The 27767-nt window shown below is 36.5% G+C and overlaps 1 protein-coding gene across 1 annotated transcript; it reads right to left on the reverse strand.

Moving 5' to 3' along the window:
- Positions 1 to 659: 659 nt before the first annotated feature.
- LOC117415028 (hepatocyte growth factor-like) lies at positions 660 to 27545 on the reverse strand. Its single transcript, XM_034024937.3, has 18 exons — positions 27296 to 27545; positions 24775 to 24937; positions 22830 to 22942; positions 22404 to 22518; positions 18290 to 18432; positions 16637 to 16757; positions 15778 to 15896; positions 13826 to 13991; positions 13430 to 13563; positions 9503 to 9605; positions 7569 to 7702; positions 6579 to 6611; positions 6089 to 6191; positions 5832 to 5906; positions 5298 to 5447; positions 4941 to 5047; positions 4638 to 4780; positions 660 to 2667 (listed from the first exon to the last, which is right to left on the reverse strand). Exons 1-18 carry the CDS (start codon positions 27342 to 27344, stop codon positions 2506 to 2508), a joined length of 2133 nt encoding a protein of 710 aa, XP_033880828.1. The 5' UTR covers positions 27345 to 27545; the 3' UTR covers positions 660 to 2505.
- Between the last annotated feature and the right edge of the window lie 222 nt (positions 27546 to 27767).

A 27767-nucleotide genomic window follows, 5' to 3' on the forward strand; every position in this document is an offset into this window, starting at 1 on the left:
ATTACAATCAAACGGTCCATAACGCCTAGTAATGCACAATGTGGAGGGTCTTATTGCTTTTATACTTCAATGTTACAGCAATTAATTATCATGATCTATTTTAACTATATTTATTTGGTTTTCTTTTTTTTATGTATCCTTCCACATAAGCATTTTAAAATTAACATTCTAGTCCTCCATTATAACAATGTTGCCTATGAGCTTCTCTATAAAATGTGTACAAAACAGCATTTTTAAAACACATTTTTGCCATTATGATACCGATTTTATTTTTTCCTGCATTACATAAAACTTAAATTTAAAGTTTAAAATGACATTGTTTTTTGTTTTCTTTTTATAAAATAAAACAGAGCCATTTTATAAGCACAATAACCCACACCCGGATGTGCTTTAAGACATATCGTATGCCTGCCTGGGTATGTTGCGAGGCATGAGGGCATAGGCTGTCGTGGGTTACTGCTTACTTAAGATGCTCGCTTGCAGTATGCACGGTTGCCGATTCACTCCCAGCAAATCCTTTATATTAATTAATTTATGAGCAGGAACTAAGAGAGACAGACAAAAACAGAAACAAACACTTCTGTTTTTTTTTTTCTGCCAAGTCAGTTACAGTAGTTTACCCACTCCCATTATTAAATCAGAACAAAATACAACACAGATGTAGATAAAATATTTTAATACACTTTCATAATAACAGATACAACAAAGTTACAAAAGTGCACACAAGTTTAAAGCTTAATTAGGTTATGAATGATCCTTTGGCAAACCAAAAAAAAAAAAAAAAAAAAAAACAGCACCTATATAAATGTCTATTACATACATTGCTATCAGTGGTAGAATCTTACTTTATGTGCAATTTAAGTATTTGGCACAGTAGATTATACATCTGGTTCTCAAAGCCTTTTTGCCATATTACCTTCTTTTTTTGGCATTGATAAATGATAAAATAACAAGGGAGAACTGTATATACATTCTTAGGTAAAGCAAATACATACAGCATGTGATTATAAAGTCAGTTTGCTGTGTGTTCAGACAAATTCATGAGCAACAAGAAGCTACGACTACCACCATACATTTAATGCAGTAACTGTAATATGGGCTCAACAAAGCAACTCTGACATTGATTAGTTTCAACTTTACTTCGGCATTGCCTCTTTTTAGAAATACCTTTTAACACATATGCTTTACATTCACCTACCATTTTCTGTCCAGCAGATAAACTAGTGGAACCATGCATTATTTTTTATTTCAGTGTTCAATAGAAAGATACAAAACACACAACATCATTTGCTGACAACTTTAACACACACTACAGGGATGATTTCCTAGGCAATATGCTTGCAAAAAAAAAAAAAATCACTTTACTTTATTACAAATATATATTACATGACATAGAACATTAAAATTGATATGTAACACACCAGTACCAAACTAAAATAAGTTCATTAAATATGATAACTGAAATTACCATTGAATCCGTCCTCTGTACAGTACAGCCTCCATTGGGAATAATGTTCATAAAGCAGAGCATTGCACACACTGTGACTGGGCAAAAGCCATTATATGCAAGAGCATATCTTTGTAAATCTACCCCTACATAGGTGGAAGTTATATGCCTATTTACATAACATTTCAAAGTAAAAATGTGAGATCTATAAGACCTGCTGTACAATATGAAGTCTACGATCGACTCAACTGCATCCATACAATTCATTCCAAAGCACCAGCTGAAACACAGCTTACAACATTGTCATTTCTAAAAACCTTATATGGTTTGATTATGAGCAATTGGGTCCACATAGCAATACTGAAAATAACTTGCTTTCTAAGGGTGTCCTACATCTTTCTTTGTGATACTGTATCCATTCAAGTAATTTCAGGAGATATTACAAACAAACATATGATCTGGATTTGTCCGTGATGCACATGTCACTCATGTACTCTAGAAAGGTCAACTTAAAAAAAATAAGTCACATTGGCTGATTTCAGATTTGTGTTGATTCTGAAAATGTTTTTTTTTTTTTTTTAACGTAACTGTAATCTGTGTTGAGTGATATAGGTCATGGTTTTCAGGAGTGCTAGTAATTGGACACAAATTGTGTGTAAACCATGCAGAGAATATGAACTGAAACTTGAAATAAAACTAAAATTAAAAAAGAGACAAATGTGCTTTGCAGTACAACACTGATGTGGCGCACACACTTCCTTTTACAAATCACAAAATTCTATAAAAACCCTTTCACAAAGCCATGCTTATCACTTTGTTTCTGTCTTTCTTGCTTCTTGGTTGTGATGCTACATTAACAGCTCTTGGAATTGTCAATATTGAGCCACATCTTAAACTATGATTTTCTTAAACGGTAACATACATTAAAAAATGCAACTGAAACATCACAGATGTCATGAATGTAAAAAGAAAAATATCAACAAACAAAATGTTCTTATAAAAGATTGAACATACTTGATAATAAATTACTTTCATAATACAGCAATGTTTTAAGGGCTCTATAGTATTTTGAAGACTTTGTGAATCCAGTCTGTGTAATATGGTATACTGACAAAGATCCCAGGGCGGTTAGGACGACCACAACCTCGGCCATGAACGCTAACACCTTGTACTACTTTAACATCATGTTCCTCACACACAAGTGGGCCTCCATAGTCTTTCTGTAAAAAGAGAAAGAGAGTTTGTTCATTCTCGAAAAGACAGATAATTATTGCTAAACATGTCCTTACATTCTTCTTCTTACAACTGTACTTTAGAAAACATACTGTGGCAGGGCTGAGACCCTGCACATGAGAAATGTTTGTTTTGTGTTTTGTTTATTTTCAGTGGGGTTGTGTTTGTTTTCTGTAAATACTGTTGTGTAAATAAGTATGAGAGAGCCAGACGCTTCATCTGGGACATCCTACTTGCTGTGTTTGGTTATGGGAAAAAGCAGCTGGTGATTGACAAGCTGTGATTCCTAACCAGCAGGAGGGTGTGTCCCGGCGGAGCGCCTCTTTATAAAAAGGGTCAGCTACACACTTCTGGGCTGCTGCGAGAGCTTAAGCTCTGCCACAGGTAGATCGTCCACGCTACCCAGATAACAAAATCTGCAAACTGAAATCCTTAACTGGGATCAGAGATTTGTAAAGAAGATACCAAAACCGCAGACGACTGTGTGTATAGCTGGGGTTGGGGTTTTAAATTGTTAAATGAGAGACCAACACTTCCGATGACCGTGTGTGTAACCAGGGTCGGGATTTGTATAATTGTTATAGGGAATATGGATTAGTTTAGGGATTTTAGATCCCATGTCAAAGTATAGGAGTAAGGTGTGTAAGCAGGACTTCCACTGCTACCGGAGTAGTACTGTTTGTAGTTTGTTTCAAGTGTTTTTTTTTTTTTTTTAATTTACTAAAAAAAAAAAAAAAAAAAAAAAATCAGCAATTATTTTATTATTTTCTCCCAATTTGGCATATCCAATTATTTTTAGGCTCAGCTCACCGTTACCACCCCCACGCTGACTCGGGAGTGGTGAATACAAACACGCTGTTCTCCTGTCAGTTGACACTGCAGACTCACCGTGCAGCCACCTCAGAGCTACAGCGTCGGAGGACAACGCAGCTCTGGGCAACTTACAGACAAGCCCGCAGGCGCCTGGCCAGACTACAGGGGTCGCTGGTGCGCGGTGAGCTGAGGACACCCTGACCGACCTAAGCCCTCCCCCTCCCCCCGCGCGGCGCTCGGCGCTCGGCCAATTGTGCGCTGCCCCCTGGGAGCTCCCGTCTACGGTCGGAAATAGAATAGCCTGGACTCGAACCGGTGACCTCCAGGCTATAGGGCGCATCCTTTACCAGATGCGCCACTCGGAAGCCCCTGTTTCCATTGTTTTATTTTGCCTTTTGTACATTGTGTTGTATGTCCGTCGTGAGCTACCATTGTTGGCAGCATCAATGGTTTTGTTACTGTAAATAAATCCTGCGTGCCTGAGCGTCATTGTCAATGCACCTCAGTGCGTCTCCCTGTCTGTCAGCAGATAACCCACACCCCCTGTTACACTTGCTTATTTGTATTCAACACAACTCTCCTGGATATGATCACTGGATATGACCTTCATGTGCGCTTGTTACGCTACATTCTGCATTAACAAAATGTATTAAATATGCTTTAGGTCTCTGTTAACCATCCTTCAGTAGAACAGTTTTCCAGTCTTTAATCTATTCCCATGAATCAAGTGTTACTTTAAAGCAGTAACCTGGGCCTTGTTGCTAATTGCTCGGTCTGTGATGGATGTTGCATGAAGTACAAGCAAGGACACACTATACTGTTAATAACCTGACCTATCTCTAGGGTAAACTTGACTTGGATGAATCAGGTAAAGTAATTTGGAAGCCTAAGAAAACTTTCTTAAGATGGCAGTGTTCTGCTTCATTTTAAATCTTTGTGTCTATTTATTATTATTCTTTTTTTTTTTTTTAAGAGGTACTTTGTTAATTTACTAACTGACTATAATAGCAAATGAAACACAAACCAGTGTATAAATAGTTTAATATATAATAACTAAATAAACAAACTTCTTATAAATGTGCCCCTTAAAAAAGCACAACCAATTCTTTACCCTAATTTGTGCTTTTAAAATGAAACAACCTACCTCACATACTCCTTCATCCTTCTTTCCCCCAGCACAGACCTCCGATTCTGTCACTGTAATCCTTCCTTTATGATATTCATTACATATTTTATTCCCAACAATTGGTAACTTTACTGCTTTCAGCATGCCATCATATCCAGTTCCTAAAAATAAACAGAACAAACCATTTTAGTACTGAAAGACTATTGCATATTTGAACACAGAGGTAACCAGAGTGTTTTCTATTAGATTATACTTAGCAATGTGATGTTGTGCATTCGTAAAGATATTTAAAAGCATTGTGGAAAAGTGGCACAACCTTACCTTTTGTTTCTCCCCATCCATAAACTGTACAGTAGGTATTTTCTTTAATGACACATCCTGCAACAGGGAGTTGAATTATGCGAACATGTTCCGTCTGCCAAGCAGGCCTAAGTTAAAAGAAAAGTCATTATTATTCAAATTGCATTTAAATATAATATTTTCAATAACAGAGGGGTATATTTTACCTATGTATATATTCTATTACATGTATATATTCAACATATCAGGATTGATTTCAAAACATCAATGCACAAACACACACACATAGTTCCACAGTCTCACTTAAGCAATGCTTTTTTACACTTTATATGAGTTAAGGTTAGTTAAAAATAGTTTTCAGCATTTCAAAATACATACCCTGATAATTTCAACAACACTAGATCGGAGCCCTGTGGTCCACAGACAAGATGGGATATCCTTAGAACCTGTTTACTTGAAACCTCTCTTCCTGCTTCATTGAGATGAAGAAAACCCAACCAGACACTGTATTCTGTTAAATCAGGTATGCTGAAACAAAAAGTGGGGAATATATATTAATATATACACACACACACACACACACACACACACACACACACACACACTCTCATATAAATAAAAGATCATAAAATACATAATTTGTTCACATAATAGAATAACATGGTTAGGAATGACAGGTAGAAAGGTATGAGAAACACACATTGGATTTTAACATTAAAAATCACTGTTACCGAGCATTGTGTTTTTAAGCAGTGCTTGTTTGAGCAAGAATCACACATCACTGCCCATAACTACAATACTGTTATTGCTTTTAACATCCTATAGAGGGCACCATTTTGCAGAAATCATAAAATAAATTCACAGATAACTTGCATGCTGGCTGTATATTGTAAATTATTTAATTGTAGTTACCAGGAGGAGAAGCACTGTTTAGCCGCAAGAACCCATTCCTCTCTTACTAATGATCCACCACACCAATGGTTGTTGCTGTGCACAGAAATAAAGAGAGAACAGATTAAAAAGAAGTGCACATATTTTTGTATGCTTTATAGGAAAATGATCAGTCTACATTCTGTGAAAACCTTGTATGAATCAGTTTTAAGTTAGTATTTTTTCTGCAAGATCACAAGAAGTTATTTTATATATTAAAAAGTGATAAAAAAAATTACCCTTTTTGTATGCTAACCATCCAGCTGGCTTCCTTAATTTTCACTGGAGCACCTCCAACAATTCGGGTTCTCTTATGAACAAAACAGGACTGTTGTGAAGGAACTTAAAATAAATAAATAAATAAATAAAACAATTGGATACACATACAGTTCATAGAATAGCAATCCCCCGTGCCTCACAATTACAACAGGTGGGGCCATTGCAATGAAATCCCTGATCATTACGTGGGGTAATCTTAATGATTTCACCATTATTTACTTCCAGTTTCAAACAACAATTAACCCAGGCTTATTATGATATGCTAACTACTCTTGAGGACAAACACTCAAGAGTTCAGTTTGGTCCAATGTGGGTAATAAAAGAACAATCCTGTAGGGTTTGTTTAGACAATGTGACAATCAGACAATGTGCCCAAAAAAGTTCCTTAGGATTTTTCAAATAGCAGGTTTGTTTTAAGAAAGCCACACTCCATGTAATGTTTCTACTTACGTGTTTCTGTAATGTTGGACCCAGACGTTTCACCTTAAAATACAAAAAATTAAAACATTTGAACATATTGACATATGTATTTCCATAAACCACCAATTCATTTCAAATAGCCCCTCCGCTCTATGAATTAAATCAAGCATCCTGTGCGTTAACATAAACGCATAGCTTTTCTAAAGTCTTACAGCTATATGAGTGGAATGATTTCTTGTCACAAAATGTCCATGCAATGTTTTTTATTTATTTATTTATTTATTTATTTATTTATTTTATCAAATTCAGGCCCGCAGTTCCTAAGGTAGAACCTTCAAGAGCTCAAACAATTTATTTTCAGTAGCAATATAAATACAAGTGTACTACATTTGTCTACCAGCAACAACTTGACTTATTTCCCCTGAACACCCAATAGACATATATTGCGTTTATACTAAGCCATTCAAATGCTGGTTGAAAAAAAAAAGAATGCAATGAAAACCACCTGGTTACTTGTTTCATCCAAGAAGTACAATTATTATCCACTGGATACATACAGTATGGTGATTAGCAGAAACAGAGCAAAGAATACAAAGACTGGCATACAAGATTAAAATCAGTCCCTGGAAATGTCCACAGTATTATGTCACGAAACCACAACATTGTTTCATTGAATGAACACAATTAAGAATACAGTCCACAGAGATAAATCTTTACCACCATGTGGAAAAGCTTTGAAGAACATGTTCTTTAAATCTCTTTTTTATATGTTTGGCCAGTATCCTTCTACTTTACTTCTACTTTACTTAAGCCAATGCTGTTTTATTTCTGTAGCTTGGGAAATGAGGACAATACATCCAGATGATATTATCTATAAAACAAATCTATTTAGAACGGGGTACCAGGATATTAAGCAACACAACTAAAACAAAAATCTTTCATATAAGGCAATCCAATTAGCAGCTATTTTACCTGGTACGCTGTCGATAAGCAATGGTAATCTAATAGACTAGTACTTACAGCGCTTTAAATCACAGTAGTCCCAAGGAATTGAGGGGTTGTTTGTGAAGCACCAGAGGCCATGTTTATCTTTATCAGGGTTCCGACAGTAGTTCTTCTGCAGACCAGCCATTGACGGTTCACTTAAAGTCCAACTGTAGTTAAAAACCAATGTATTTTATCTTACACTATAAAGGACATATAAAACACATCTGGCACTTCATAGGGAGGCAAATTGTCAATTCAAATAGCCTGTCCTTCCAGTTTGGTGTTTTCTATCAAAGAAATGAAACTATAATTTGTTCCAAAATGCATTTGGCAAGTATCATAAATAGCAAGATAGTGTTTGCACCATTTTCTAACCAGTCACTCCTTGCATTCTACTCAAGGGTATATACGAGTCAAATATTTTGTTAACATTCCGATAGTAATTTTTATTGAAGGCATTACAACCGGGGACTATTATTAGACATAATAGATGGTTTGGCTCTGAAGAACAGTTTAGAGACAAAACAGCTGTCTTGTGAATGCAGCTTAACTGTCAAAAGCGTTTCAGCACGAAACCAAGAGTTTCTGACTTCTCTGTGCTGAGGTGCTGGACTTGAGCCAAATCAAGAAGCTGGTTGGCTTTGATCCTAGTTGACAGAGGAGACTGGGCCAGACTTTCAGAACTCCCAATAGGTCAAAAGCTATTCCTTTAATATACTCATCCAGCTGTGCAAGCTGCCTTTTTCATATATATATATATATGAAGCAATGTTTAAAAACAACATTTAGACACCTATTAACACTCTGTAATGTCAATTAATTTTTTTTGAGCTGAAGTGTGCAAGGGTTTTATTTTTGCAAGACAGAAAAATATGACCCAACAAGATATGAACACCAGGATGCCTGGTCTCTATCCAGTAGTTCTGCAAGCTGAAATATGAGCTCTACTGACTTTCAGTGGCCCCCTGTTTCCTTCATGCTCCGACTGTGCTAAACACAGTTGTTTTAGACATGTCTGTTTGTATGATGTACAGCAAGGCATTTCAACTGAAGTGAAACCAAGGACTAAGTGTTTAGCTTAGTCGCGTTCATTGTACATCTTTAATATTAATGTTAATGGTGGGGGTATAGCACACGGACAGTTACATATCTGTAAGTGTTATTTCAAAAGCTCTGCAGGCTGATATGGTTCCATTAAAAAAGTGTCAAATAAGGACTTGAGTTTGAAAAAATCTGCTACACTATATGGTCTATCAGCCCAAAGCATTTTTTTAATTGTATTAACTAATACTGACTGAAGATATACTGTACAAAAACCAAGATATCCAACATCTAAAGATAAATGTGAACCTACAATTGTGGTCAGATGTATACAGTGATCCTAATGACAGAAGAATACAAATAACATTTGCTTATGCATGCTTACATCATACAAAAAGCTATTAATAAATAGAATACTGCTATCTTGTTCTTGAAAATCCTAAAAGAGATGATTTTATGTCATGTTAAAGGGCACATTAGGACCTTTTTATTTTATTGTGTTACATGTTCCCATGTGTATTGTTTTAATTTTATTTTTTTTACATTTTGACCACTTTTTTAAACTTTTAAATTGCATTCCTTGCCTCACGATGGCTTCCCATGTACCCGCATGGACCTCTCAGGACTACATTTCCAATCATCCTCCTGCTCACTGGTAAATCCATCTCACTTACATATGTGAGAGAGAGGATGATGGGAAATGTAGTTCTGAAGGCAGGGAATGCAATTTAAAAGTTTAAAAAAAGTGGTCAAAATGTAAAAAAATAAATAAATAAATAAAACAATACACACACCTTATGTAAACAGTTGTAGCAACACATGGGAACATGTAACACAATAAAATAAAAAGGTCCTTATGTGCCCTTTAAGATACCTAGATCTATTACATTTCACAAAATCTCATGACCCAAAAGGCAACACAGTACCTTTTGCTTTTGAGGCTCTCGTCCCACATTGCACATGGAAAACCAGATCTTGTTTTTGACAAGTTTCCTCTGTAGTCCTCACCATTGCCATTGTAACAGTATACTAGGAAAACATACGTTACAAATCAGTGCCGTTGTTAATTAGCCCAAATATAAATACTTCCATCAACCAAGTTTATTACTGTAAAAGCCAAATACATATTCTACCCAGAATTTCTTTCTTATATATATATATATATATATATATATATATATATATATATATATATATATATATATACACAGATGTGCTCAGATTTGTTGGTACCCTTACAGCTCAATGAAATAATGCTTCATTCCTCCTGAAAAGTGATGAAATTAAAAGCTATTTTATCATGTATACTTGCATGCCTTTGGTATGTCATAGAATAAAGCAAAGAAGCTGTGAAAAGAGATGAATTATTGCTTATTCTACAAATATATTCTAAAATGGCCTGGACACATTTGTTGGTACCCCTTAGAAAAGATAATAAATAATTGGACTATAGTGATATTTCAAACTAATTAGTTTCTTTAATTAGTATCACACATGTCTCCAATCCTGTAATCAGTCATTCAGCCTATTTAAATGGAGAAAAGTAGTCACTGTGCTGTTTGGTATCATTGTGTGCACCACACTGAACATGGACCAGAGAAAGCAAAGGAGAGAGTTGTCTGAGGAGATCAGAAAGAAAATAATAGACAAGCATGGTAAAGGTAAAGGCTACAAGACCATCTCCAAGCAGCTTGATGTTCCTGTGACAACAGTTGCAAATATTATTAAGAAGTTTAAGGTCCATGGAACTGTAGCCAACCTCCCTGGGCGCGGCCGCAAGAGGAAAATCGACCCCAGAGTGAACAGAAGGATAGTGCGAATGGTAGAAAAAGAACCAAGGATAACTGCCAAAGAGATACAAGCTGAACTCCAAGGTGAAGGTACGTCAGTTTCTGATCGCACCATCCGTCGCTTTTTGAGCGAAAGTGGGCTCCATGGAAGAAGACCCAGGAGGACTCCACTTTTGAAAGAAAAACATAAAAAAGCCAGACTGGAATTTGCTAAAATGCATATTGACAAGCCACAATGCTTCTGGGAGAATGTCCTTTGGACAGATGAGTCAAAACTGGAGCTTTTTGGCAAGTCACATCAGCTCTATGTTCACAGACAAAAAAATGAACCTTTCAAAGAAAAGAACACCATACCTACAGTGAAACATGGAGGAGGCTCCGTTATGTTTTGGGGCTGCTTTGCTGCGCCTGGCACAGGGTGCCTTGAATCTGTGCAGGGCACAATGAAATCTCAAGACTATCAAGGCATTCTGGAGCGAAACGTACTGCCCAGTGTCAGAAAGCTCTGTCTCAGTCGCAGGTCATGGGTCCTCCACCAGGATAATGACCCAAAACAGACAGCTAAAAGCACCCAAGAATGGATAAGAACAAAACATTGGACTATTCTGAAGTGGCCTTCTATGAGTCCTGATCTGAATCCTATCGAACATCTATGGAAAGAGCTGAAACTTGCAGTCGGGAGAAGGCACCCATCAAACCTGAGACAGCTGGAGCAGTTTGCTCAGGAAGAGTGGGCCAAACTACCTGTTAACAGGTGCAGAAGTCTCATTGAGAGCTACAGAAAACGTTTGATTGCAGTGATTGCCTCTAAAGGTTGTGCAACAAAATATTAGGTTAGCGGTCCCATCATTTTTGTCCATGCCATTTTCATTTGTTTTCTTATTTACAATATTATGTTGAATAAAAAATCAAAAGCAAAGTCTGATTTCTATTAAATATGGAATAAACAATGGTGGATGCCAATTACTTTTGTCAGTTTCAAGTTATTTCAGAGAAAATTGTGCATTCTTCGTTTTTTGTGGAGGGGTAACAACAAATTTGAGCACATCTGTGTGTGTATATATATATATATATATATATGTATATACAGTACTGTGCAAAAGTTTTAGGCAGGTGTGAAAAAATGCTGTAAAGTAAGAATGCTTTCAAAAATAGACATGTTAATAGTTTATATTTATCAATTAACAAAATGCAAAGTGAGTGAACAGAAGGAAAATCTACATCAAATCAATATTTGGTGTGACCACCCTTTGCCTTCAAAACAGCATCAATTCTTCTAGGTACACTTGCACACAGTTTTTGAAGGAACTCGGCAGGTAGGTTGGCCCAAACATCTTAGAGAACTAACCACAGTTCTTCTGTGGATTTAGGCAGCCTCAGTTGCTTCTCTCTCTTCATGTAATCCCAGACAGACTCGATGATGTTGAGATCAGGGCTCTGTGGGGGCCATACCATCACTTCCAGGACTCCTTGTTCTTCTTTATGCTGAAGATAGTTCTTAATGACTTTCGCTGAATGTTTGGGGTCGTTGTCATGCTGCAGAATAAATTTGGGGCCAATCAGATGCCTCCCTGATGGTATTGCATGATGGATAAGTATCTGCCTGTACTTCTCAGCATTGAGGAGACCATTAATTCTGACCAAATCCCCAACTCCATTTGCAGAAATGCAGCCCCAAACTTGCAAGGAACCTCCACCATGCTTCACTGTTGCCTGCAGACACTCATTCGTGTACTGCTCTCCAGCCCTTCAGCGAACAAACTGCCTTCTGCTACAGCCAAATATTTCAAATTTTGACTCATCAGTCCAGAGCACCTGCTGCCATTTTTCTGCACCCCAGTTCCTGTGTTTTCGTGCATAGTTGAGTCGCTTGGCCTTGTTTCCATGTCGGAGGTATGGCTTTTTGGCCGCAAGTCTTCCATGAAGGCCACTTCTGACCAGACTTCTCCGGACAGTAGATGGGTGTACCAGGGTCCCACTGTTTTCTGCCAATTCTGAGCTGATGGCACTGCTGGACATCTTCCGATTGCGAAGGGAAGTAAGCATGATGTGTCTTTCATCTGCTGCAGTAAGTTTCCTTGGCCGACCACTGCGTCTACAGTCCTCAACGTTGCCCGTTTCTTTGTGCTTCTTCAAAAGAGCTTGGACAGCAGATCTGGAAACCCCTGTCTGCCTTGAAATTTCCGCCTGGGAGAGACCTTGCTGATGCAGTATAACTACCTTGTGTCTTGTTGCTGTGCTCAGTCTTGCCATGGTGTATGACTTTTGACAGTAAACTGTCTTCAGCAACCTCACCTTGTTAGCTGAGTTTGGCTGTTCCTCACCCAGTTTTATTCCTCCTACACAGCTGTTTCTGTTTCAGTTAATGATTGTGTTTCAACTTACATATTGAATTGATGATCATTAGCACCTGTTTGGTATAATTGTTTAATCACACACCTGACTATATGCCTACAAAATCCCTGACTTTGTGCAAGTGTACCTAGAAGAATTGATGCTGTTTTGAAGGCAAAGGGTGGTCACACCAAATATGGATTTGATTTAGATTTTTCTTCTGTTCACTCACTTTGCATTTAGTTAATTGATAAATATAATCTATTAACATGTCTATTTTTGAAAGCATTCTTACTTTACAGCATTTTTTTCACACCTGCCTAAAACTTTTGCACAGTACTGTATATATATATATATATATATATATATATATATATATAAAGAAATTTAATATTTGCTCTGCAAGGCTGTGAGTTTAATTCCCATGCCTTCGTAAATCTAAAATAAGAACATGCCTACCCAGGAGACCAGAATCATCTGGTGATTCCCAAAGATATTATCGGGCAATGCCAGCATTCCAAGCATATTGAGGTTAAAACTCTGCACCTTTTAAAACAGGCCAAAAATGTTCAAAAAACATTCCACAGTTTTTCAATTATTATTTAAATAATGAGTGTAGCATACAGCAGAATATTCCACGCTTCTATCTAGTAGTATCCCATGTTATTCTAAAGCCAGACCTGTAATTACATCAACTTTTCTATGGTTAACCTTGTTTAACTTTCTTACCTTCGGGATCAGAAGTTTCTGTACCACACCGTGGGATGTGGGTGCAGAAGGCGACCCGCACTTTGGGATCTGTTGTGAAGCACCATGGTAGTTCAGCACCATCAGGATTTCTACAGTAATTCTCCCTTAGATCTCTAAGAAACAGTTTTAAAAATGGTCAGTCAATAACAGAAAAACACAGTTCTACTTTACTTGCACATTTAGAAGATTATAATTCCCCTCTTGATTATGTGTCTTTTCTTGCTTGAGTTTCAACACACAGGTATTGAGTAAGAAGTCACTACTGGGACCAGAAGGATTTCTAAACAGAAGATCATTAAGTATAAGCTGCAGTTATATAAAGCAAGAATGAGCCCACGCTGTAAAGCTGGTGGGGAGTCATGTCGACATACTTACTGGCATTTGTAATTCTGGGGTGTATAGGAGTGGTTGTGTGGGTATTGCGAGTCCCACCGCTGGCACCTAATTCCATTGGGTGCCGTGTTAACTGTGCCTCTGTATTTTTCCCCTTGATCTTGGAAGCACTTTGTGGTCGTGTCTGGATCAGATTTTATGCTTTCAGCTGGTAAGAAAACAAGACATTTAAATGTCTCCATCACTGAGAATTGTATAATGTCACACAATCATCAGGGTATGCATGTTTTAGCTTTTCAAAGAAAATAAAAATCAAAGGCAGATGTACAAAATATATTTCTCTTTCTATAAGAGGCTATTTACCTCATTGCCTAGGTAGTGTTTTTCCTTAGTTATATAGAAGTGCCATAGCTTTGAGAGTTTAAATCCCAGACCTGCTTGTAATTCTGGTAAAGCTATGATACTTCAACTAAACCTCTAGCTCAAAAGAAAATTGTGTATGTCTAGGGCTTAGTCATTCTTCAGAGATGGAAAGTTGGTATGTTCTTGTCCCCTGCAGCTAACTATGCAATCCATCTTGTAATACGGATGTGAAAAACCACTGGCAGCACACAATACATGATCAGAGCTGTAAACTTTGTAAAATTGTTTACACATGTACAGTGGATGTTTGTGTTTTCCTCTTGTGATACCAGAATGGTGATCTATATGGTAATTGTACTATACATATGTCAGCCAAGTTACCTTGTTTGATAGCAAACATTACGATAAAATAAAAACAAACAGCATATTTTGTATAGGGCAGCTTGTTTTAAAATACCAAAATATATACATCTGGCTATTATTTAATTAATAAGACTTTCCTGGTAGCTAAGAGTTTGCATAATATGTAATCAGCCAGAAAATCGGTTTAATGCGTTGCATAATGGAGGAATGCCAACCTGGCCGTATGTCAAAAAGAAATGGAAGAAACTCTGGGACATCAAATCTAAATCATAATGCTGCAAAGGTGTTAAATAATGCAAGCAAGGCAGGGAGCACCTTTTCATGGTGCTCACAGTCATTAGTGGTTTATAAAGAGTTCAGGAGCTGTTCCTCACATCTAGTTACCTGCCATAGACAAATGTACTGTAATATAGGCTAGATCAACCAGTGTCTTTAGATTAGTAAGCACCTACTGTAGTGTTTAATGAATCTCCTCCTAGTGGCTAATGAGTTAAAATACTGACATCAGCAGAAGACACATATTTACTTCTTCACTACACAGCTTACTCTTCAGTTGAGTGGTAAGACATACATTTTTGTATGGATTGTGGTTCACGTCCAGCCCTTGCCTTTCCATTCAATTCAATGGGCGGAGATGCCAATTCATTAAAAGTGCACAGCAGTGTATTGCCAGTTATTATTAGTACTTATTTCTTGGCAGGCACCCTTATCCAGGGTGACTTACAATTGTTACAAGATATCACATTATTTTTACATACAATTACATTATTTTTTACACATATTTTTACATACAATTACCCTTTTTTTTTTTTTTTTTACTGGAGCAATCTAGGTAAAGTACCTTGCTCAAGGGTACAGCAGCTTCCCCCACCTGGGATTGAACCCACGACCCTCCGGTCAAGAGTCCAGAGACAGATCACTAGATCTTCTATAACGATACTTTGACTTATCTAGTTTCCATTTATCTATGTCAGCTAACTGGAACCGAAGAGAAGCTCCTGTACTCAAGTAAAAGCACATTTACACAGTATTACAAAAAGGGAACAGCAAAAACAAAGAAAAGAAACTGAAATTTGATGCTACTTTGATTTTACTTATGGTATTTATTTGTTTTTCTAAATAAACCTCTGATCTTCTGTAAAAGTGAGGCTCTTACTACCACATTCCATCTGTATAATAAACAATCCTCCCACTAACAACATTATTTAGCTGTTCCCAGTGAGGAGTGAAGGCAGGAAAAGGAAGCAGTAAATTGAACGGTGACTCACCACAGACTTTAATACTGCAGTATTCCCAAGTAGTGTTGGGGTCCAGAGTGAAGCACCACGGCCGAAGTCTTTTGTCAGGATTACGACAATAATTATCATCCAGTCCTTTATCTGGGTATCTGCAAAAGGATGGCATGTTTAATACAGTATAGTTTTTATGTACTAAACACGTCACTACATTTAAAATCATAAAGGATGTGTAGTTTTCTCCCCCATATGTCTATAAATCTCAATTATTGGGTTTATTTATCTAAAAATTTCAGAGAGGTACTGCCTGGAATTTGTTAGACTAGGGTTAACACTGAGAACAATAACAGAAAAGCATCAAAGTACTGATGCTTGATGAGTTTAATCAAATTTATAAAAGGCTAAACCGTTCTGTGCTCTGGACTCATTCAGTCAGAATTGTATGACTTTCAGAAAAGCTCTAAAGCTCTAAAACAAAACAATTACATATGCTATATAAACATGTATAAACACCATCACATTCTCTCAGAAAGCCCAACAGCTGGAAATGTGAATTTAAGCATGGGTTAAGTGGGTTTTGTGACTGTTCACCCTTATATGAACAAATAAATATTCCCCACTATTTGCTCTCTGTCTCAGAGGTTAATTCTGAGGGAAGGCAGGTAAAGAGAAAGCCTGGACAGTTAAATGATAATATTTCAAAAATGTGTCCCAATATATGTGTGTGTGTGTTTTTGATTTGGTTTAACCACATTAGATGGGCATACAAATCAACTAAGAAATGCATAATTATCTACATAATTATCTAGTACAAAAACATTATCTCCCCTAACAAGAATGCTTAACTAACTGACATGGTCCTTCCTGTCTGACTTCAGGTAAGCTCAATCACCGTTTGGGGTGGAACGAGTGTTTGTGGGGCCGGTTCAGGTCCCAGCGTTGGCACTCCTTCCCTGTTTCTGTGTGGTCCATTGACCCTCTATAATTCTCCCCATTGCAAGTCAGACAATCAACTAGAAAAAAAAGACAAACAACTTGTTTTCATTATGTGTGTGTTATAAAGTACAAACAGTTTAATTAATTATTGTGTTAATTATGTGCTGTATAGCACTTTAAAAAACCCCAAAAGATAATCTTTCCCATTTTACCCAAGTCACTTTGATATAAAGGTCATAAAACTAGCAGCACTCGAAATCCCTCTCTTAAATTATTTTAGAATTTCAGCACAGCCATCTTGTGGTTTTCATGATGATGTCACAACACCCACATCTAGAGGGATATGCGTAATTCCAAGAGAGAAAAAGGTCATGGTTTGATTTCAAAATGAAAAACTGTTTGTTTTAGAATTCTATGATAAACAATCACAAACCATAATATGAAATTAAACAAACCACTTGTATTTTGTAACCTTCTAAATATGTAACAGGTTCAGATTCATTCTCTAATAAAGTCAGGAGAAGATATATACCCATCACCCCGATTCATGAATATATCAACACAACCTTAGCCATTTCTTTGGTTTGCTTCAGGTAATTGAATATACATGTATTTACACAAGTTATTCGGCTGAACATGTATGTACTGTCAAAGAGACTCGGCATCTTACTATTTACAGGCTTGGATATAATCAATTTCCACAGGAGTATTGCAAAAGAAGCAGTGGAAAAACAATTAGCAACACATGTTTTCATTTTCAGATAAGACATTTTTTTCCATGAAGACTTTTCCTTCAGATGTTTTTGATTAGGAGAAAAATGTTTACCTTCATTCATTGTCCTAAAAGGAAATTCACCAAAATTCCTTGCAATGAAACTTGCCTATTCCCCAACACTTACACAGGTCTTCTGCTCTTACTGTATATTTAGCACAATGGTTTCTTGCTAGGATTCAATTTAAAGAGACTGTGTCCCTTTAAGTGACCACCTGCTCCATCATGCACATCCAAATCTACTATGACAATAATATTGAAAAATAAAACAGTTTTTCTAAAAGTATGCACAGGACAGATATGTTCTACTGTATGGTAACATTCTTAATCCAGAGTTGCAACCACTTAGGGGACTCATGATTTTGTTTTTCTTTCCTGTTTATCTCAAGAAAAATAACAAAACAGCAATTCAGACACAAGCCACATAATGTAAAATGTGTTCTAACTTCGTTGTCTCTCCTACGGTGGTTCTTACACATGCACTACTAACTCAGCTTAAACAGCATAATACAATGCTTAATAATTCTGGATGAGAGAAACATTTATTTTACCATTATAACACTGAGGCAGGTGCTGCCTGCTCAACGCACTACCAAACACCAACAGAACCCTTTGGGTTCAGAGCCTCCAATGCCTATAAAAATTCTACTCATTTGTTTTAATTTTATCAATTGCTTACCTCTATTCTCAAATTACATTACAGTACCCATGAAGAGCAACTGCCCAAGGACAGAGGCCCTCCCATACTCCCAGCAACATGCTTGTAATACATTCACCTTTAAAAACAACATATTGCATTTCATTGGCCTATTCACTGGGAGTAAATAAAAAAGTCACCTTCTGAACACTGAGGGAGGTCACATGATTGGTAGCGGATGTCAGGATCTGTAGTGAAACACCAGGGTCCTGAAGCCTCGTTGTCTGGATTTCTACAGTAATTATCCTCCAGGTCTTTGCTCCGGTATTTTGAAGGCAAAAAGCTGGTTTCAAAAGGACAGTAAAGGATAAGAGCATGCAGGCCATCAATAATACAGTGTAATATAGAACAGACAGGACTTCAATTGGCAACTGGGATGAGTCTCTCGGAAGAACATTTCTTACAAATAATACTGAAGCAGTCAGTATTCAATAAAAATGTGTTCTGATGCAGTAAATACATCAAGAGTACATTCTATGGGGGAAACAGAACAAAAAAACAGAGTTTAGTCAGAAATGTAAAAGTCCTGGCTTCCCATAAGAAATATGGAAGAGAAGGCTCTCTCAGCCCACACACTAATAAACCTCAAACAACCCTCTGTTTACTTTCCACCTCCCCCCCCCCCCCCCCTTCATTTTCTTACATTTAATATACTGCCCATAGCATCACCACCTGCCAACATTTACAAAAAACATTTACATGTAACCTTTTCATTTGGAAACTGGCCTCTGTCAGAATCTTTACCTCTCCCAAATAAAACGATGTATATAAAGCATGTGGAAGACATAAATACTAGACATTAACAGTCTTATAATGGACCATTAGAAACCATCCACATTCATTTAAATGCATGCACATGTCATGTACTGTAGTTTATGCTGCCAACATAACCAAATAGGATATCCAGACAAGCCTAACAACTTAGAGTGAGGTATAGAGTTATATTCCTAACTGAAACAAATGTTTCAAGAGATGGCTGCAAATTATATATATATATATATATATATATATATATATATATATATATATATACACACACACACACACACACACACACACACACACATACACATACAGTATATATATATATATATACAGTGCCTTGCGAAAGTATTCGGCCCCCTTGAACTTTGCGACCTTTTGCCACATTTCAGGCTTCAAACATAAAGATATGAAACTGTAATTTTTTGTGAAGAATCAACAACAAGTGGGACACAATCATGAAGTGGAACGAAATTTATTGGATATTTCAAACTTTTTTAACAAATAAAAAACTGAAAAATTGGGCGTGCAAAATTATTCAGCCCCCTTAAGTTAATACTTTGTAGCGCCACCTTTTGCTGCGATTACAGCTGTAAGTCGCTTGGGGTATGTCTCTATCAGTTTTGCACATCGAGAGACTGACATTTTTGCCCATTCCTCCTTGCAAAACAGCTCGAGCTCAGTGAGGTTGGATGGAGAGCATTTGTGAACAGCAGTTTTCAGTTCTTTCCACAGATTCTCGATTGGATTCAGGTCTGGACTTTGACTTGGCCATTCTAACACCTGGATATGTTTATTTGTGAACCATTCCATTGTAGATTTTGCTTTATGTTTTGGATCATTGTCTTGTTGGAAGACAAATCTCCGTCCCAGTCTCAGGTCTTTTGCAGACTCCATCAAGTTTTCTTCCAGAATGGTCCTGTATTTGGCTCCATCCATCTTCCCATCAATTTTAACCATCTTCCCTGTCCCTGCTGAAGAAAGGCAGGCCCAAACCATGATGCTGCCACCACCATGTTTGACAGTGGGGATGGTGTGTTCAGGGTGATGAGCTGTGTTGCTTTTAAGCCAAACATAACGTTTTGCATTGTTGCCAAAAAGTTCGATTTTGGTTTCATCTGACCAGAGCACCTTCTTCCACATGTTTGGTGTGTCTCCCAGGTGGCTTGTGGCAAACTGTAAACAACACTTTTTATGGATATCTTTAAGAAATGGCTTTCTTCTTGCCACTCTTCCATAAAGGCCAGATTTGTGCAGTATACGACTGATTGTTGTCCTATGGACAGAGTCTCCCACCTCAGCTGTAGATCTCTGCAGTTCATCCAGAGTGATCATGGGCCTCTTGGCTGCATCTCTGATCAGTCTTCTCCTTGTATGAGCTGAAAGTTTAGAGGGACGACCAGGTCTTGGTAGATTTGCAGTGGTCTGATACTCCTTCCATTTCAATATTATCGCTTGCAGTGCTCCTTGGGATGTTTAAAGCTTGGGAAATCTTTTTGTATCCAAATCCAGCTTTAAACTTCTCCACAACAGTATCTCGGACCTGCCTGGTGTGTTCCTTGTTCTTCATGATGCTCTCTGCGCTTTAAACGGACCTCTGAGACTATCACAGTGCAGGTGCATTTATACAGAGACTTGATTACACACAGGTGGATTCTATTTATCATCATTAGTCATTTAGGTCAACATTGGATCATTCAGAGATCCTCACTGAACTTCTGGAGAGAGTTTGCTGCACTGAAAGTAAAGGGGCTGAATAATTTTGCACGCCCAATTTTTCAGTTTTTTATTTGTTAAAAAAGTTTGAAATATCCAATAAATTTCGTTCCACTTCATGATTGTGTCCCACTTGTTGTTGATTCTTCACAAAAAATTACAGTTTCATATCTTTATGTTTGAAGCCTGAAATGTGGCAAAAGGTCGCAAAGTTCAAGGGGGCCGAATACTTTCGCAAGGCACTGTATATATATATATATATATATATATATATATATATATATATATATATATATATATAGTATATATTATGTAGATGAACACTTTATGTTTTATCGACTTCATAATACATGCAGTGTATAGTTAACTAAATGTATAGTAGATAAGTTAAGTGTAGATAATATAGCTTTAAGTGTATCCAATAACTTTAATAGCCACAGATTCATAATGAATTTCAAAAGGATGTACAAGGAAACATATATTCCATTAAATTATATATATATATATATATATACAGTATATATATATATATATATATATATATATATATATATATATATATATATATATATATATATATATATATTTATAGCACCACCATTTTGTGTTACATAGTAGTCCACATCCACCCTCCAAAAAAACATTCAATTTATTTATTGTTGTGGTGTACAATAATGTCTATTATAGTAAGTCAGTGCCATCACCTTCAGTGCAATAAAAATGGGAGCATTGTAGACATAAATCAGACTCAAATTAACAATACATCAAAGCTGGTTAAAATTATTCTTGAAATTGTTCAAATAAAAATGGTGCCATATGTGCACAATATTGTGGTATGGCATGATAGCCACTGCCAGTAACTCAGACTAATTAAAAGTGTAAAAGTGTAATGAGCTCATATTGCACCCTTAGTCTGGCCAGGTGCCTGCGGGCTTGCCTGTAAGCTGCCCAGCGCTGTGTTGTCCTCCGACACTGTAGCTCTGAGGTGGCTGCATGGTGAGTCTGCAGTGTCACAAAATCGGTTGGCTGACAACACACACTTTGGAGGACAGCATGTGTTCGTCTTCGCCGCTCCCAAGTCAGCGCAAAAATTATTGGATGTGCCAAATTGGGAGAAAATAATAAAATAATTGGCGATTACAACTTTTTTTTTTTTTAAAAAAAGGTCTTATAAAGGTTGTGTACATGGCAGAGTGAACATAACAAAGGTTGAAAGTACATGCGGTGATAGAGTTGGAGCTGTAGCATATAAATACGCTGGACCTAGATACATTTATTGGGCTATTCAGGAGATTCAAGATGCCTCCACTCCTGTTCCTGAAAGAATGACCCCCAGTTCAGGTAGATACTGCACACCTATGCTGTAACTGTTTCAGCTAGATGACCATTATATCATGTATAATTGCAATAACTGTATATTTCTGATAATACATTTCTGATTACTAATAATCTTTGAATGCTAATCCTTGAATAATGTAAAATTAATATACTTTTGATTAATTAAACGTAAAATGAATATAATTGCTTCCACAATCCTTACAATACCATGTACTTTAATTCTGCCTTTTAATTGAGTAACTATGTTAAAAAGTCACATGACTGGAATGTAATGAGGAAGGCTGTTCATTCCTGGCAGGACACCGAAGACAAGCTCTGGGAAAGGTAGATTTATAGATCAAAACAGCTTCATATGGTAGCAGTAGAACCCAGAACCAACCAGAATGATTGCAAAAGCCAACCATAATTCCATTTGATAAACAAAAGAACTCTTCTTACCTGTGCTCATGTGGCACCATAGAACTCCAGGCCTGGCAAGTCAGGCCAGTTTTTGTAACAGTCTTCATCCCTTTATAGTTTGATCCATTTCCGATGATGCACTCCCTTATATAATCTATACAAAAGTTGTATTTAGTTGATTCTGTGACATCCATACTGGGTTATAACAGTTTTCAATAAACAATTGATTTCAAGCAAACAGCTGAGTCATAAAAATATCCCAATTATCAAAGTTAAAAGGAGCGGGGACAAAATAAAATTGGGATTGCTTTACAGTGTTCTCTGGAAAGCGGTCTGATTTGTTATTTATACAGAAGTTTCTAATAATTAACAATATTTGCATCATGTCTTAAGGCAGGGACAGAGGAAATGCTTAGAGATGTAATGAGTAATAGGCAGAGATTTAAAGTAAATAACAACAATTACCTTTCTTTTCATAAAGATCATATCGAAAGTCCATTTCTTTTCTAACACCTGGGGCTTTGCTGGTAAATGACAGCCAGTGGCATTTATTTTCTTTCTTGTCATAATAGAAAGCCCTGTAAAGACATACAAATAGTTAACATGTACACCATATAACTCTCAAGTCTAATGCAATACATTCCACAGTGGTGTTATTGCTATGTTGTATCCCCTAGAAGCATAAGAAAATGTAACTGGTCCTACTTTACTTCTCCCAGAAGGATAGACTTCAGTGTAAACATTCAGGACTTCCTTAATAGAGGAATAAAAGCCTCAACCTGACTTCAGGGGCCGGTTGTACTAAAGGGATCCGATCCTGGATCCAGGCTCCGATCTTGATCCTATGACGTATTGGTTGCACTAAAAGGATCAGAGCTGACCTTGAGCTCAGTTTCGTCTCAAAATGTGATCCTATTTCAGTCTTGCTTCAGACCAAGATCAGAGTGGGACCAGAGCTTCATTGAACATTTTATAAATGGAGAAATTAAATGTTTTTAGTTTTGAACAAAGGAATAAACAAAATAATGTAATTCCTCTATTTAAAACTCTGATCCCAATCTGATCCTGCTCTACGACTGATGGTTGCGAATTAAACGAATGAAACTGTAATATATATTAAACAACGGAGATGTTTGACATACACCATCATAATACGTAAAGGAAACTCTTTTTACAATTGCTAAATTAATCTTTAAATAAGCACACTGTATTTAGATAATTGATCGACATAACGGTAACTTAATAAACTTTCAAATATTTGCAGGATTTCACAAAAATATTTCCCTCAGATTATTATATGAAAATGGAGATACTTTAACGTTTTAGAAAACATTAACGTTATCTAAGTAACGGTGCATTTAAAAGTAGCCATAAACACTATATTAAGAATATATCGCTGTATAGAAAACACTTAGTCAGGTCTATAATATATCATGGCCAAAGACAGTAGACCCACGTTTTATGTGTTGACAAAGTCATACTGCCATTACCATTTTAATCGATTACAATTAAATCATTGGTTTAATCAGATTGAACAATGTCTTTTTTAAATGTTTTGGTCAAGTCCCTACTCAATCTGTTTACAGAAGCATTAGATTTTTTATAATTATAAATGTAGTAGATGCTTCTAATAGGTTCCAGTATGGACGGGATTAAAAAAAAAAAAGGATGGACAGGATTTATGTTGTTTTAAATTAAATGTACTTGATATTCTGACATTCAGAATCTTTAAACGCTGTGCCACGAATATTTGCTTCTCATTGGTCAGTTTCCCTAGTTACGGCATGCACAGCGCCAGAATCGGATCAGTGGAGCCTGCTTATGATTCGTTTAGTACAATGCCTTCTCAAGATCCAGCTCCAGTGAGCCCAGATCCGATCCTGTTTTTTTTATCACATTAGTACAACTGGCCCCTGAATCTTGCAGCCAGCCTTCCAACTAAGGGAAGAATATGAAGACAAATGTGCCAAAACAGCACAGGAGGAAAATAAACAAATACCATGACTGTATGCTAAATATTTGTGACCTGGTTTTGAATGTAAATAATGTCTATGCAAAGACATTATAAGTCTCCAATATTTTAAACCACCACCAGATTTGAATCAGTAAATATCAAAAAACATAACCTCACCATTCCTGTAGATAGAGACTACATGAACGTTCATAGAATTCTGTAGTTATTCCACAAATGACTATGGCCAGCAAGTAAACAGCAAGTAAACACAGCACCCAATGACCATTTTTGAGTATTTGTTTTAGATAACAAGTACAATGTATGGAAAAGAAAGTATGTTTAAAACAACTGATTTCTGTGAGCAACCCAGCATAATTTGCAACAGTATGATTTGTTCATACAAACAGCATTAATCCCTGTAGTTTTCCAAGCATTATAAAAATTGAGAATACCTACTTGCATACAAAAGATAAGTCCTTGTTCCTGCTGCACCGCCTCGCACACTTTACTTCACTAAGGGATTTCCTTTTGGTCAGGAGGAGCCTATTGGTTCTGTTCAAGTAGACTCCTTCACTCGTCTCATAATCATGAAGAGCATTCCTCTTTGCACCCCTACTTTCTGCAAAATTAAGTTTGAGTTAAGACTTACCAGTTGGGATATAAACCCAAAACAGACAGAATGAAGTGTTTAAATCTATTCCTATAGCAGATATGTCTGTCTTATGTCTTTAATGAATGATGAAGTCCAAGATGACATTTTTTCTGGCATGTATGGTTGGGTGACTTAAGAGGACTCCTACAAAAACAATATCTGAAAAGACATCAATCAGAAACTCCTACCCAATATAGTGGCAACACCCTCTAATTAAATATACTGGTAATAATGCAATCAGGTATACTGTATTTTGTTGAACATACAGTATTGTATTGGCATGCTGTCAGTGATCTTCAATACTATTTATTAGGAAACAGGGAACAGATACATGCAAGTCCAGCAGGATCAGGGAGACACAAGACGGCTGAGCAACTGGTTATCCAACAACACACAGTGAGTCATCAGCCGCTTTGGGATTATCCAGTACTGCATCTACTGACTCACAGTACTGAACTTTGCTCTTAGGCAAAATCATGGCACTCAACATTTGATTGAAACAAAATGTATAAAGTAATTCTTAAATACAGAACTAACATTGATCCCTATTTGGGTATTATCTTTGACTTAAACACTTCATGTAAATTCATGTAAAGAAGGGTTTCTATTGAGGCTATACACACTGGGTCATATTTGACCAACGTTGCCATCTTGAATGCACTGAGATTTGCCCACATGCATTTTAAAGTGGTGTGTATATATATATATATATATATATATATATATATATATATATATATATATATGCTTATTAAAAAACAATAACACAATGTAAGCAGTTAACCAATTATATGGAAATCATGCAAATGAGAGAATACAGAGAATTATGCAACAATGAGATAGAAGTAAAAGTAATGGTTCATTTTAATGATGATAGTATAGTTCTACTTATTTAGAAATTGTATTTATTCTAAACTTCGGTTTTACCCAGATGATTTGGCACATGGTCAGAAGCATCATTACTGCAATGCGTTTACTTCATTATTATAAACAGAAAGCTTTCAAACGACACACCGGCATACATGCAAACTGGTGGGGTTAGGTTGAGCATAAACAACAAACACACACGCGCGCATACTAGTACAGCCGAGGAATGCACTAGTCAATATTGTTTTGTACAGCCAAAACTGCCTTGTATACACACTGCACAATCATAAAACAATGGGACTGTCGGTGTGCACCGAAGGCACAGCAATAGGAGGGTGCAGTTAATAGAAATATATTTAAAGATTAAGGTACAGTTCGTCTGTTTTCCATAGAACACGTTACTTGAAGGACTATGTATCAATACGAAATTATTGTTAGAATAAAAGAAAAAAGGAAACGCACTACAACAAAGCATGGTTTCTCATGTAGTTTGTGGATGCTTGAATCAACATTTGCTACATTAACGGTTTTCCAAGAATACGCTTGTTTCCAGGAAAACGTCACCCCATTCTCTACGTTACCAGCTGTGCACCACGAATTCCAGCAGGTCTACAATCCTGGGGGGGGGGGGGGTTATTTCTCTTGCAATTGTAATTATAGAAACTGTAACGTATGTTTTGATCTTAACGTCAAACCATACATTCAAGTATTATTGAAATAACTTGTTAACATTGTGTAACACAGACCTGACCGCAATTCATGCATGTGTATAGTAATTTTCCTAAGACGTGACATTGGTGCCAAATTCATTATTTGTGGCCCGGCGGGTACGTGTTGTTAATAATTTAAGAAAATGCATATCAAATAAAAAAATTAAAAATCCTTATTAAAATTAGTCTAAACATACTAAGATCATGTCTTCAGAATAGTGCATCGACTAGAAATCAGACACATTTAACAACTTTACTTATTTTCAAACTGCATCAGCCTGTCCTGGATACATTTCACTTAATAAAAGTAGCATGTGTATTGTCAATAGATTTGTTTACTGTAGATAATGTATTTTCACAATAAGAATTTTTTGTTCTCTATTCAAGCCAAAATGTGATGAAGACATGACTGTATCCAATGCCAAACATTCTGTAACTTGTAAAAGCAACCTTATCAACCATCGCGTAGCAAAACTGTCACATTTTTAAGTAATGTATTCAAAAGCAAACAGAAAGATCAATACTGCATGCTAAGAAAAGTTTTTATTAGAGCAATTAAAAATATATAAAACAGCGTTGCCGCATTACTGTTTTACAACAAACAAAACTAAAAGTTCAAAATGATTCTTATTAAGTATTGCGATTGATAGGATACATGTTGTTTTTTTCACGGAATCTTTATATTAAAATGATTTTTTAAAAACTGAATTTAAAGCAATACTTTACAAGAAAACACTGCCAAACGTACCTGTGCAAACCAACAGCGCCAAGCAGAGGAGAATCTGGAGTGCCCCCATTAGTGTCCTGCTTTTTCTGTGGAACTGGAGTAAATCCGTGGTTCAGTAATGACTGCGATTTAAGACGTCTTTTACTTGCTTTTATTGCCTGATTTTACCACCAGCTTGTATGATTAACTGGAAAATTCTTACTACAGCAAGATTTCCTTTTACTGGAAGGAGCTGTCCTTTGCTCAACTCCCCCCCAATCACGACCAGATCACAGTCTCCCCTCCCCCTTAAAGAACATTTAAAGGCAACCCAACAATAAAATACTTAATTTAACTACTTAGATCCAGATGTTCTTATATATTCCTGTATAATTTAATGACACCATGAACAAGACAAGATGCTACTACGACGACTACTACTACTACTAATAATAGTAATAACAACGGTGTGCTTATATTTATATTCCTGTCTTTACAAAAGTTACATTTATTC

The sequence above is a fragment of the Acipenser ruthenus genome, chromosome 7 (assembly GCF_902713425.1).
Source record: "Acipenser ruthenus chromosome 7, fAciRut3.2 maternal haplotype, whole genome shotgun sequence".
Lineage (NCBI taxonomy): Eukaryota > Metazoa > Chordata > Actinopteri > Acipenseriformes > Acipenseridae > Acipenser > Acipenser ruthenus.

What these genes read in the sequence shown, in the direction of transcription:
- LOC117415028 (XM_034024937.3), bottom strand. Translation starts at nt 27,344, where the DNA reads ATGGGGGCACTCCAGATTCTCCTCTGCTTGGCGCTGTTGGTTTGCACA. An exon ending in ATGGTGCCACATGAGCACAG is followed by an intron (nt 18,433 to 22,403) that starts GTAAGAAGAGTT and finishes TTTTGAAACCAG; the next exon opens with CTTTTTGCCTTCAAAATACC. An exon ending in GTCCAACATTACAGAAACAC is followed by an intron (nt 6,192 to 6,578) that starts GTAAGTAGAAAC and finishes ATTTATTTTAAG; the next exon opens with TTCCTTCACAACAGTCCTGT.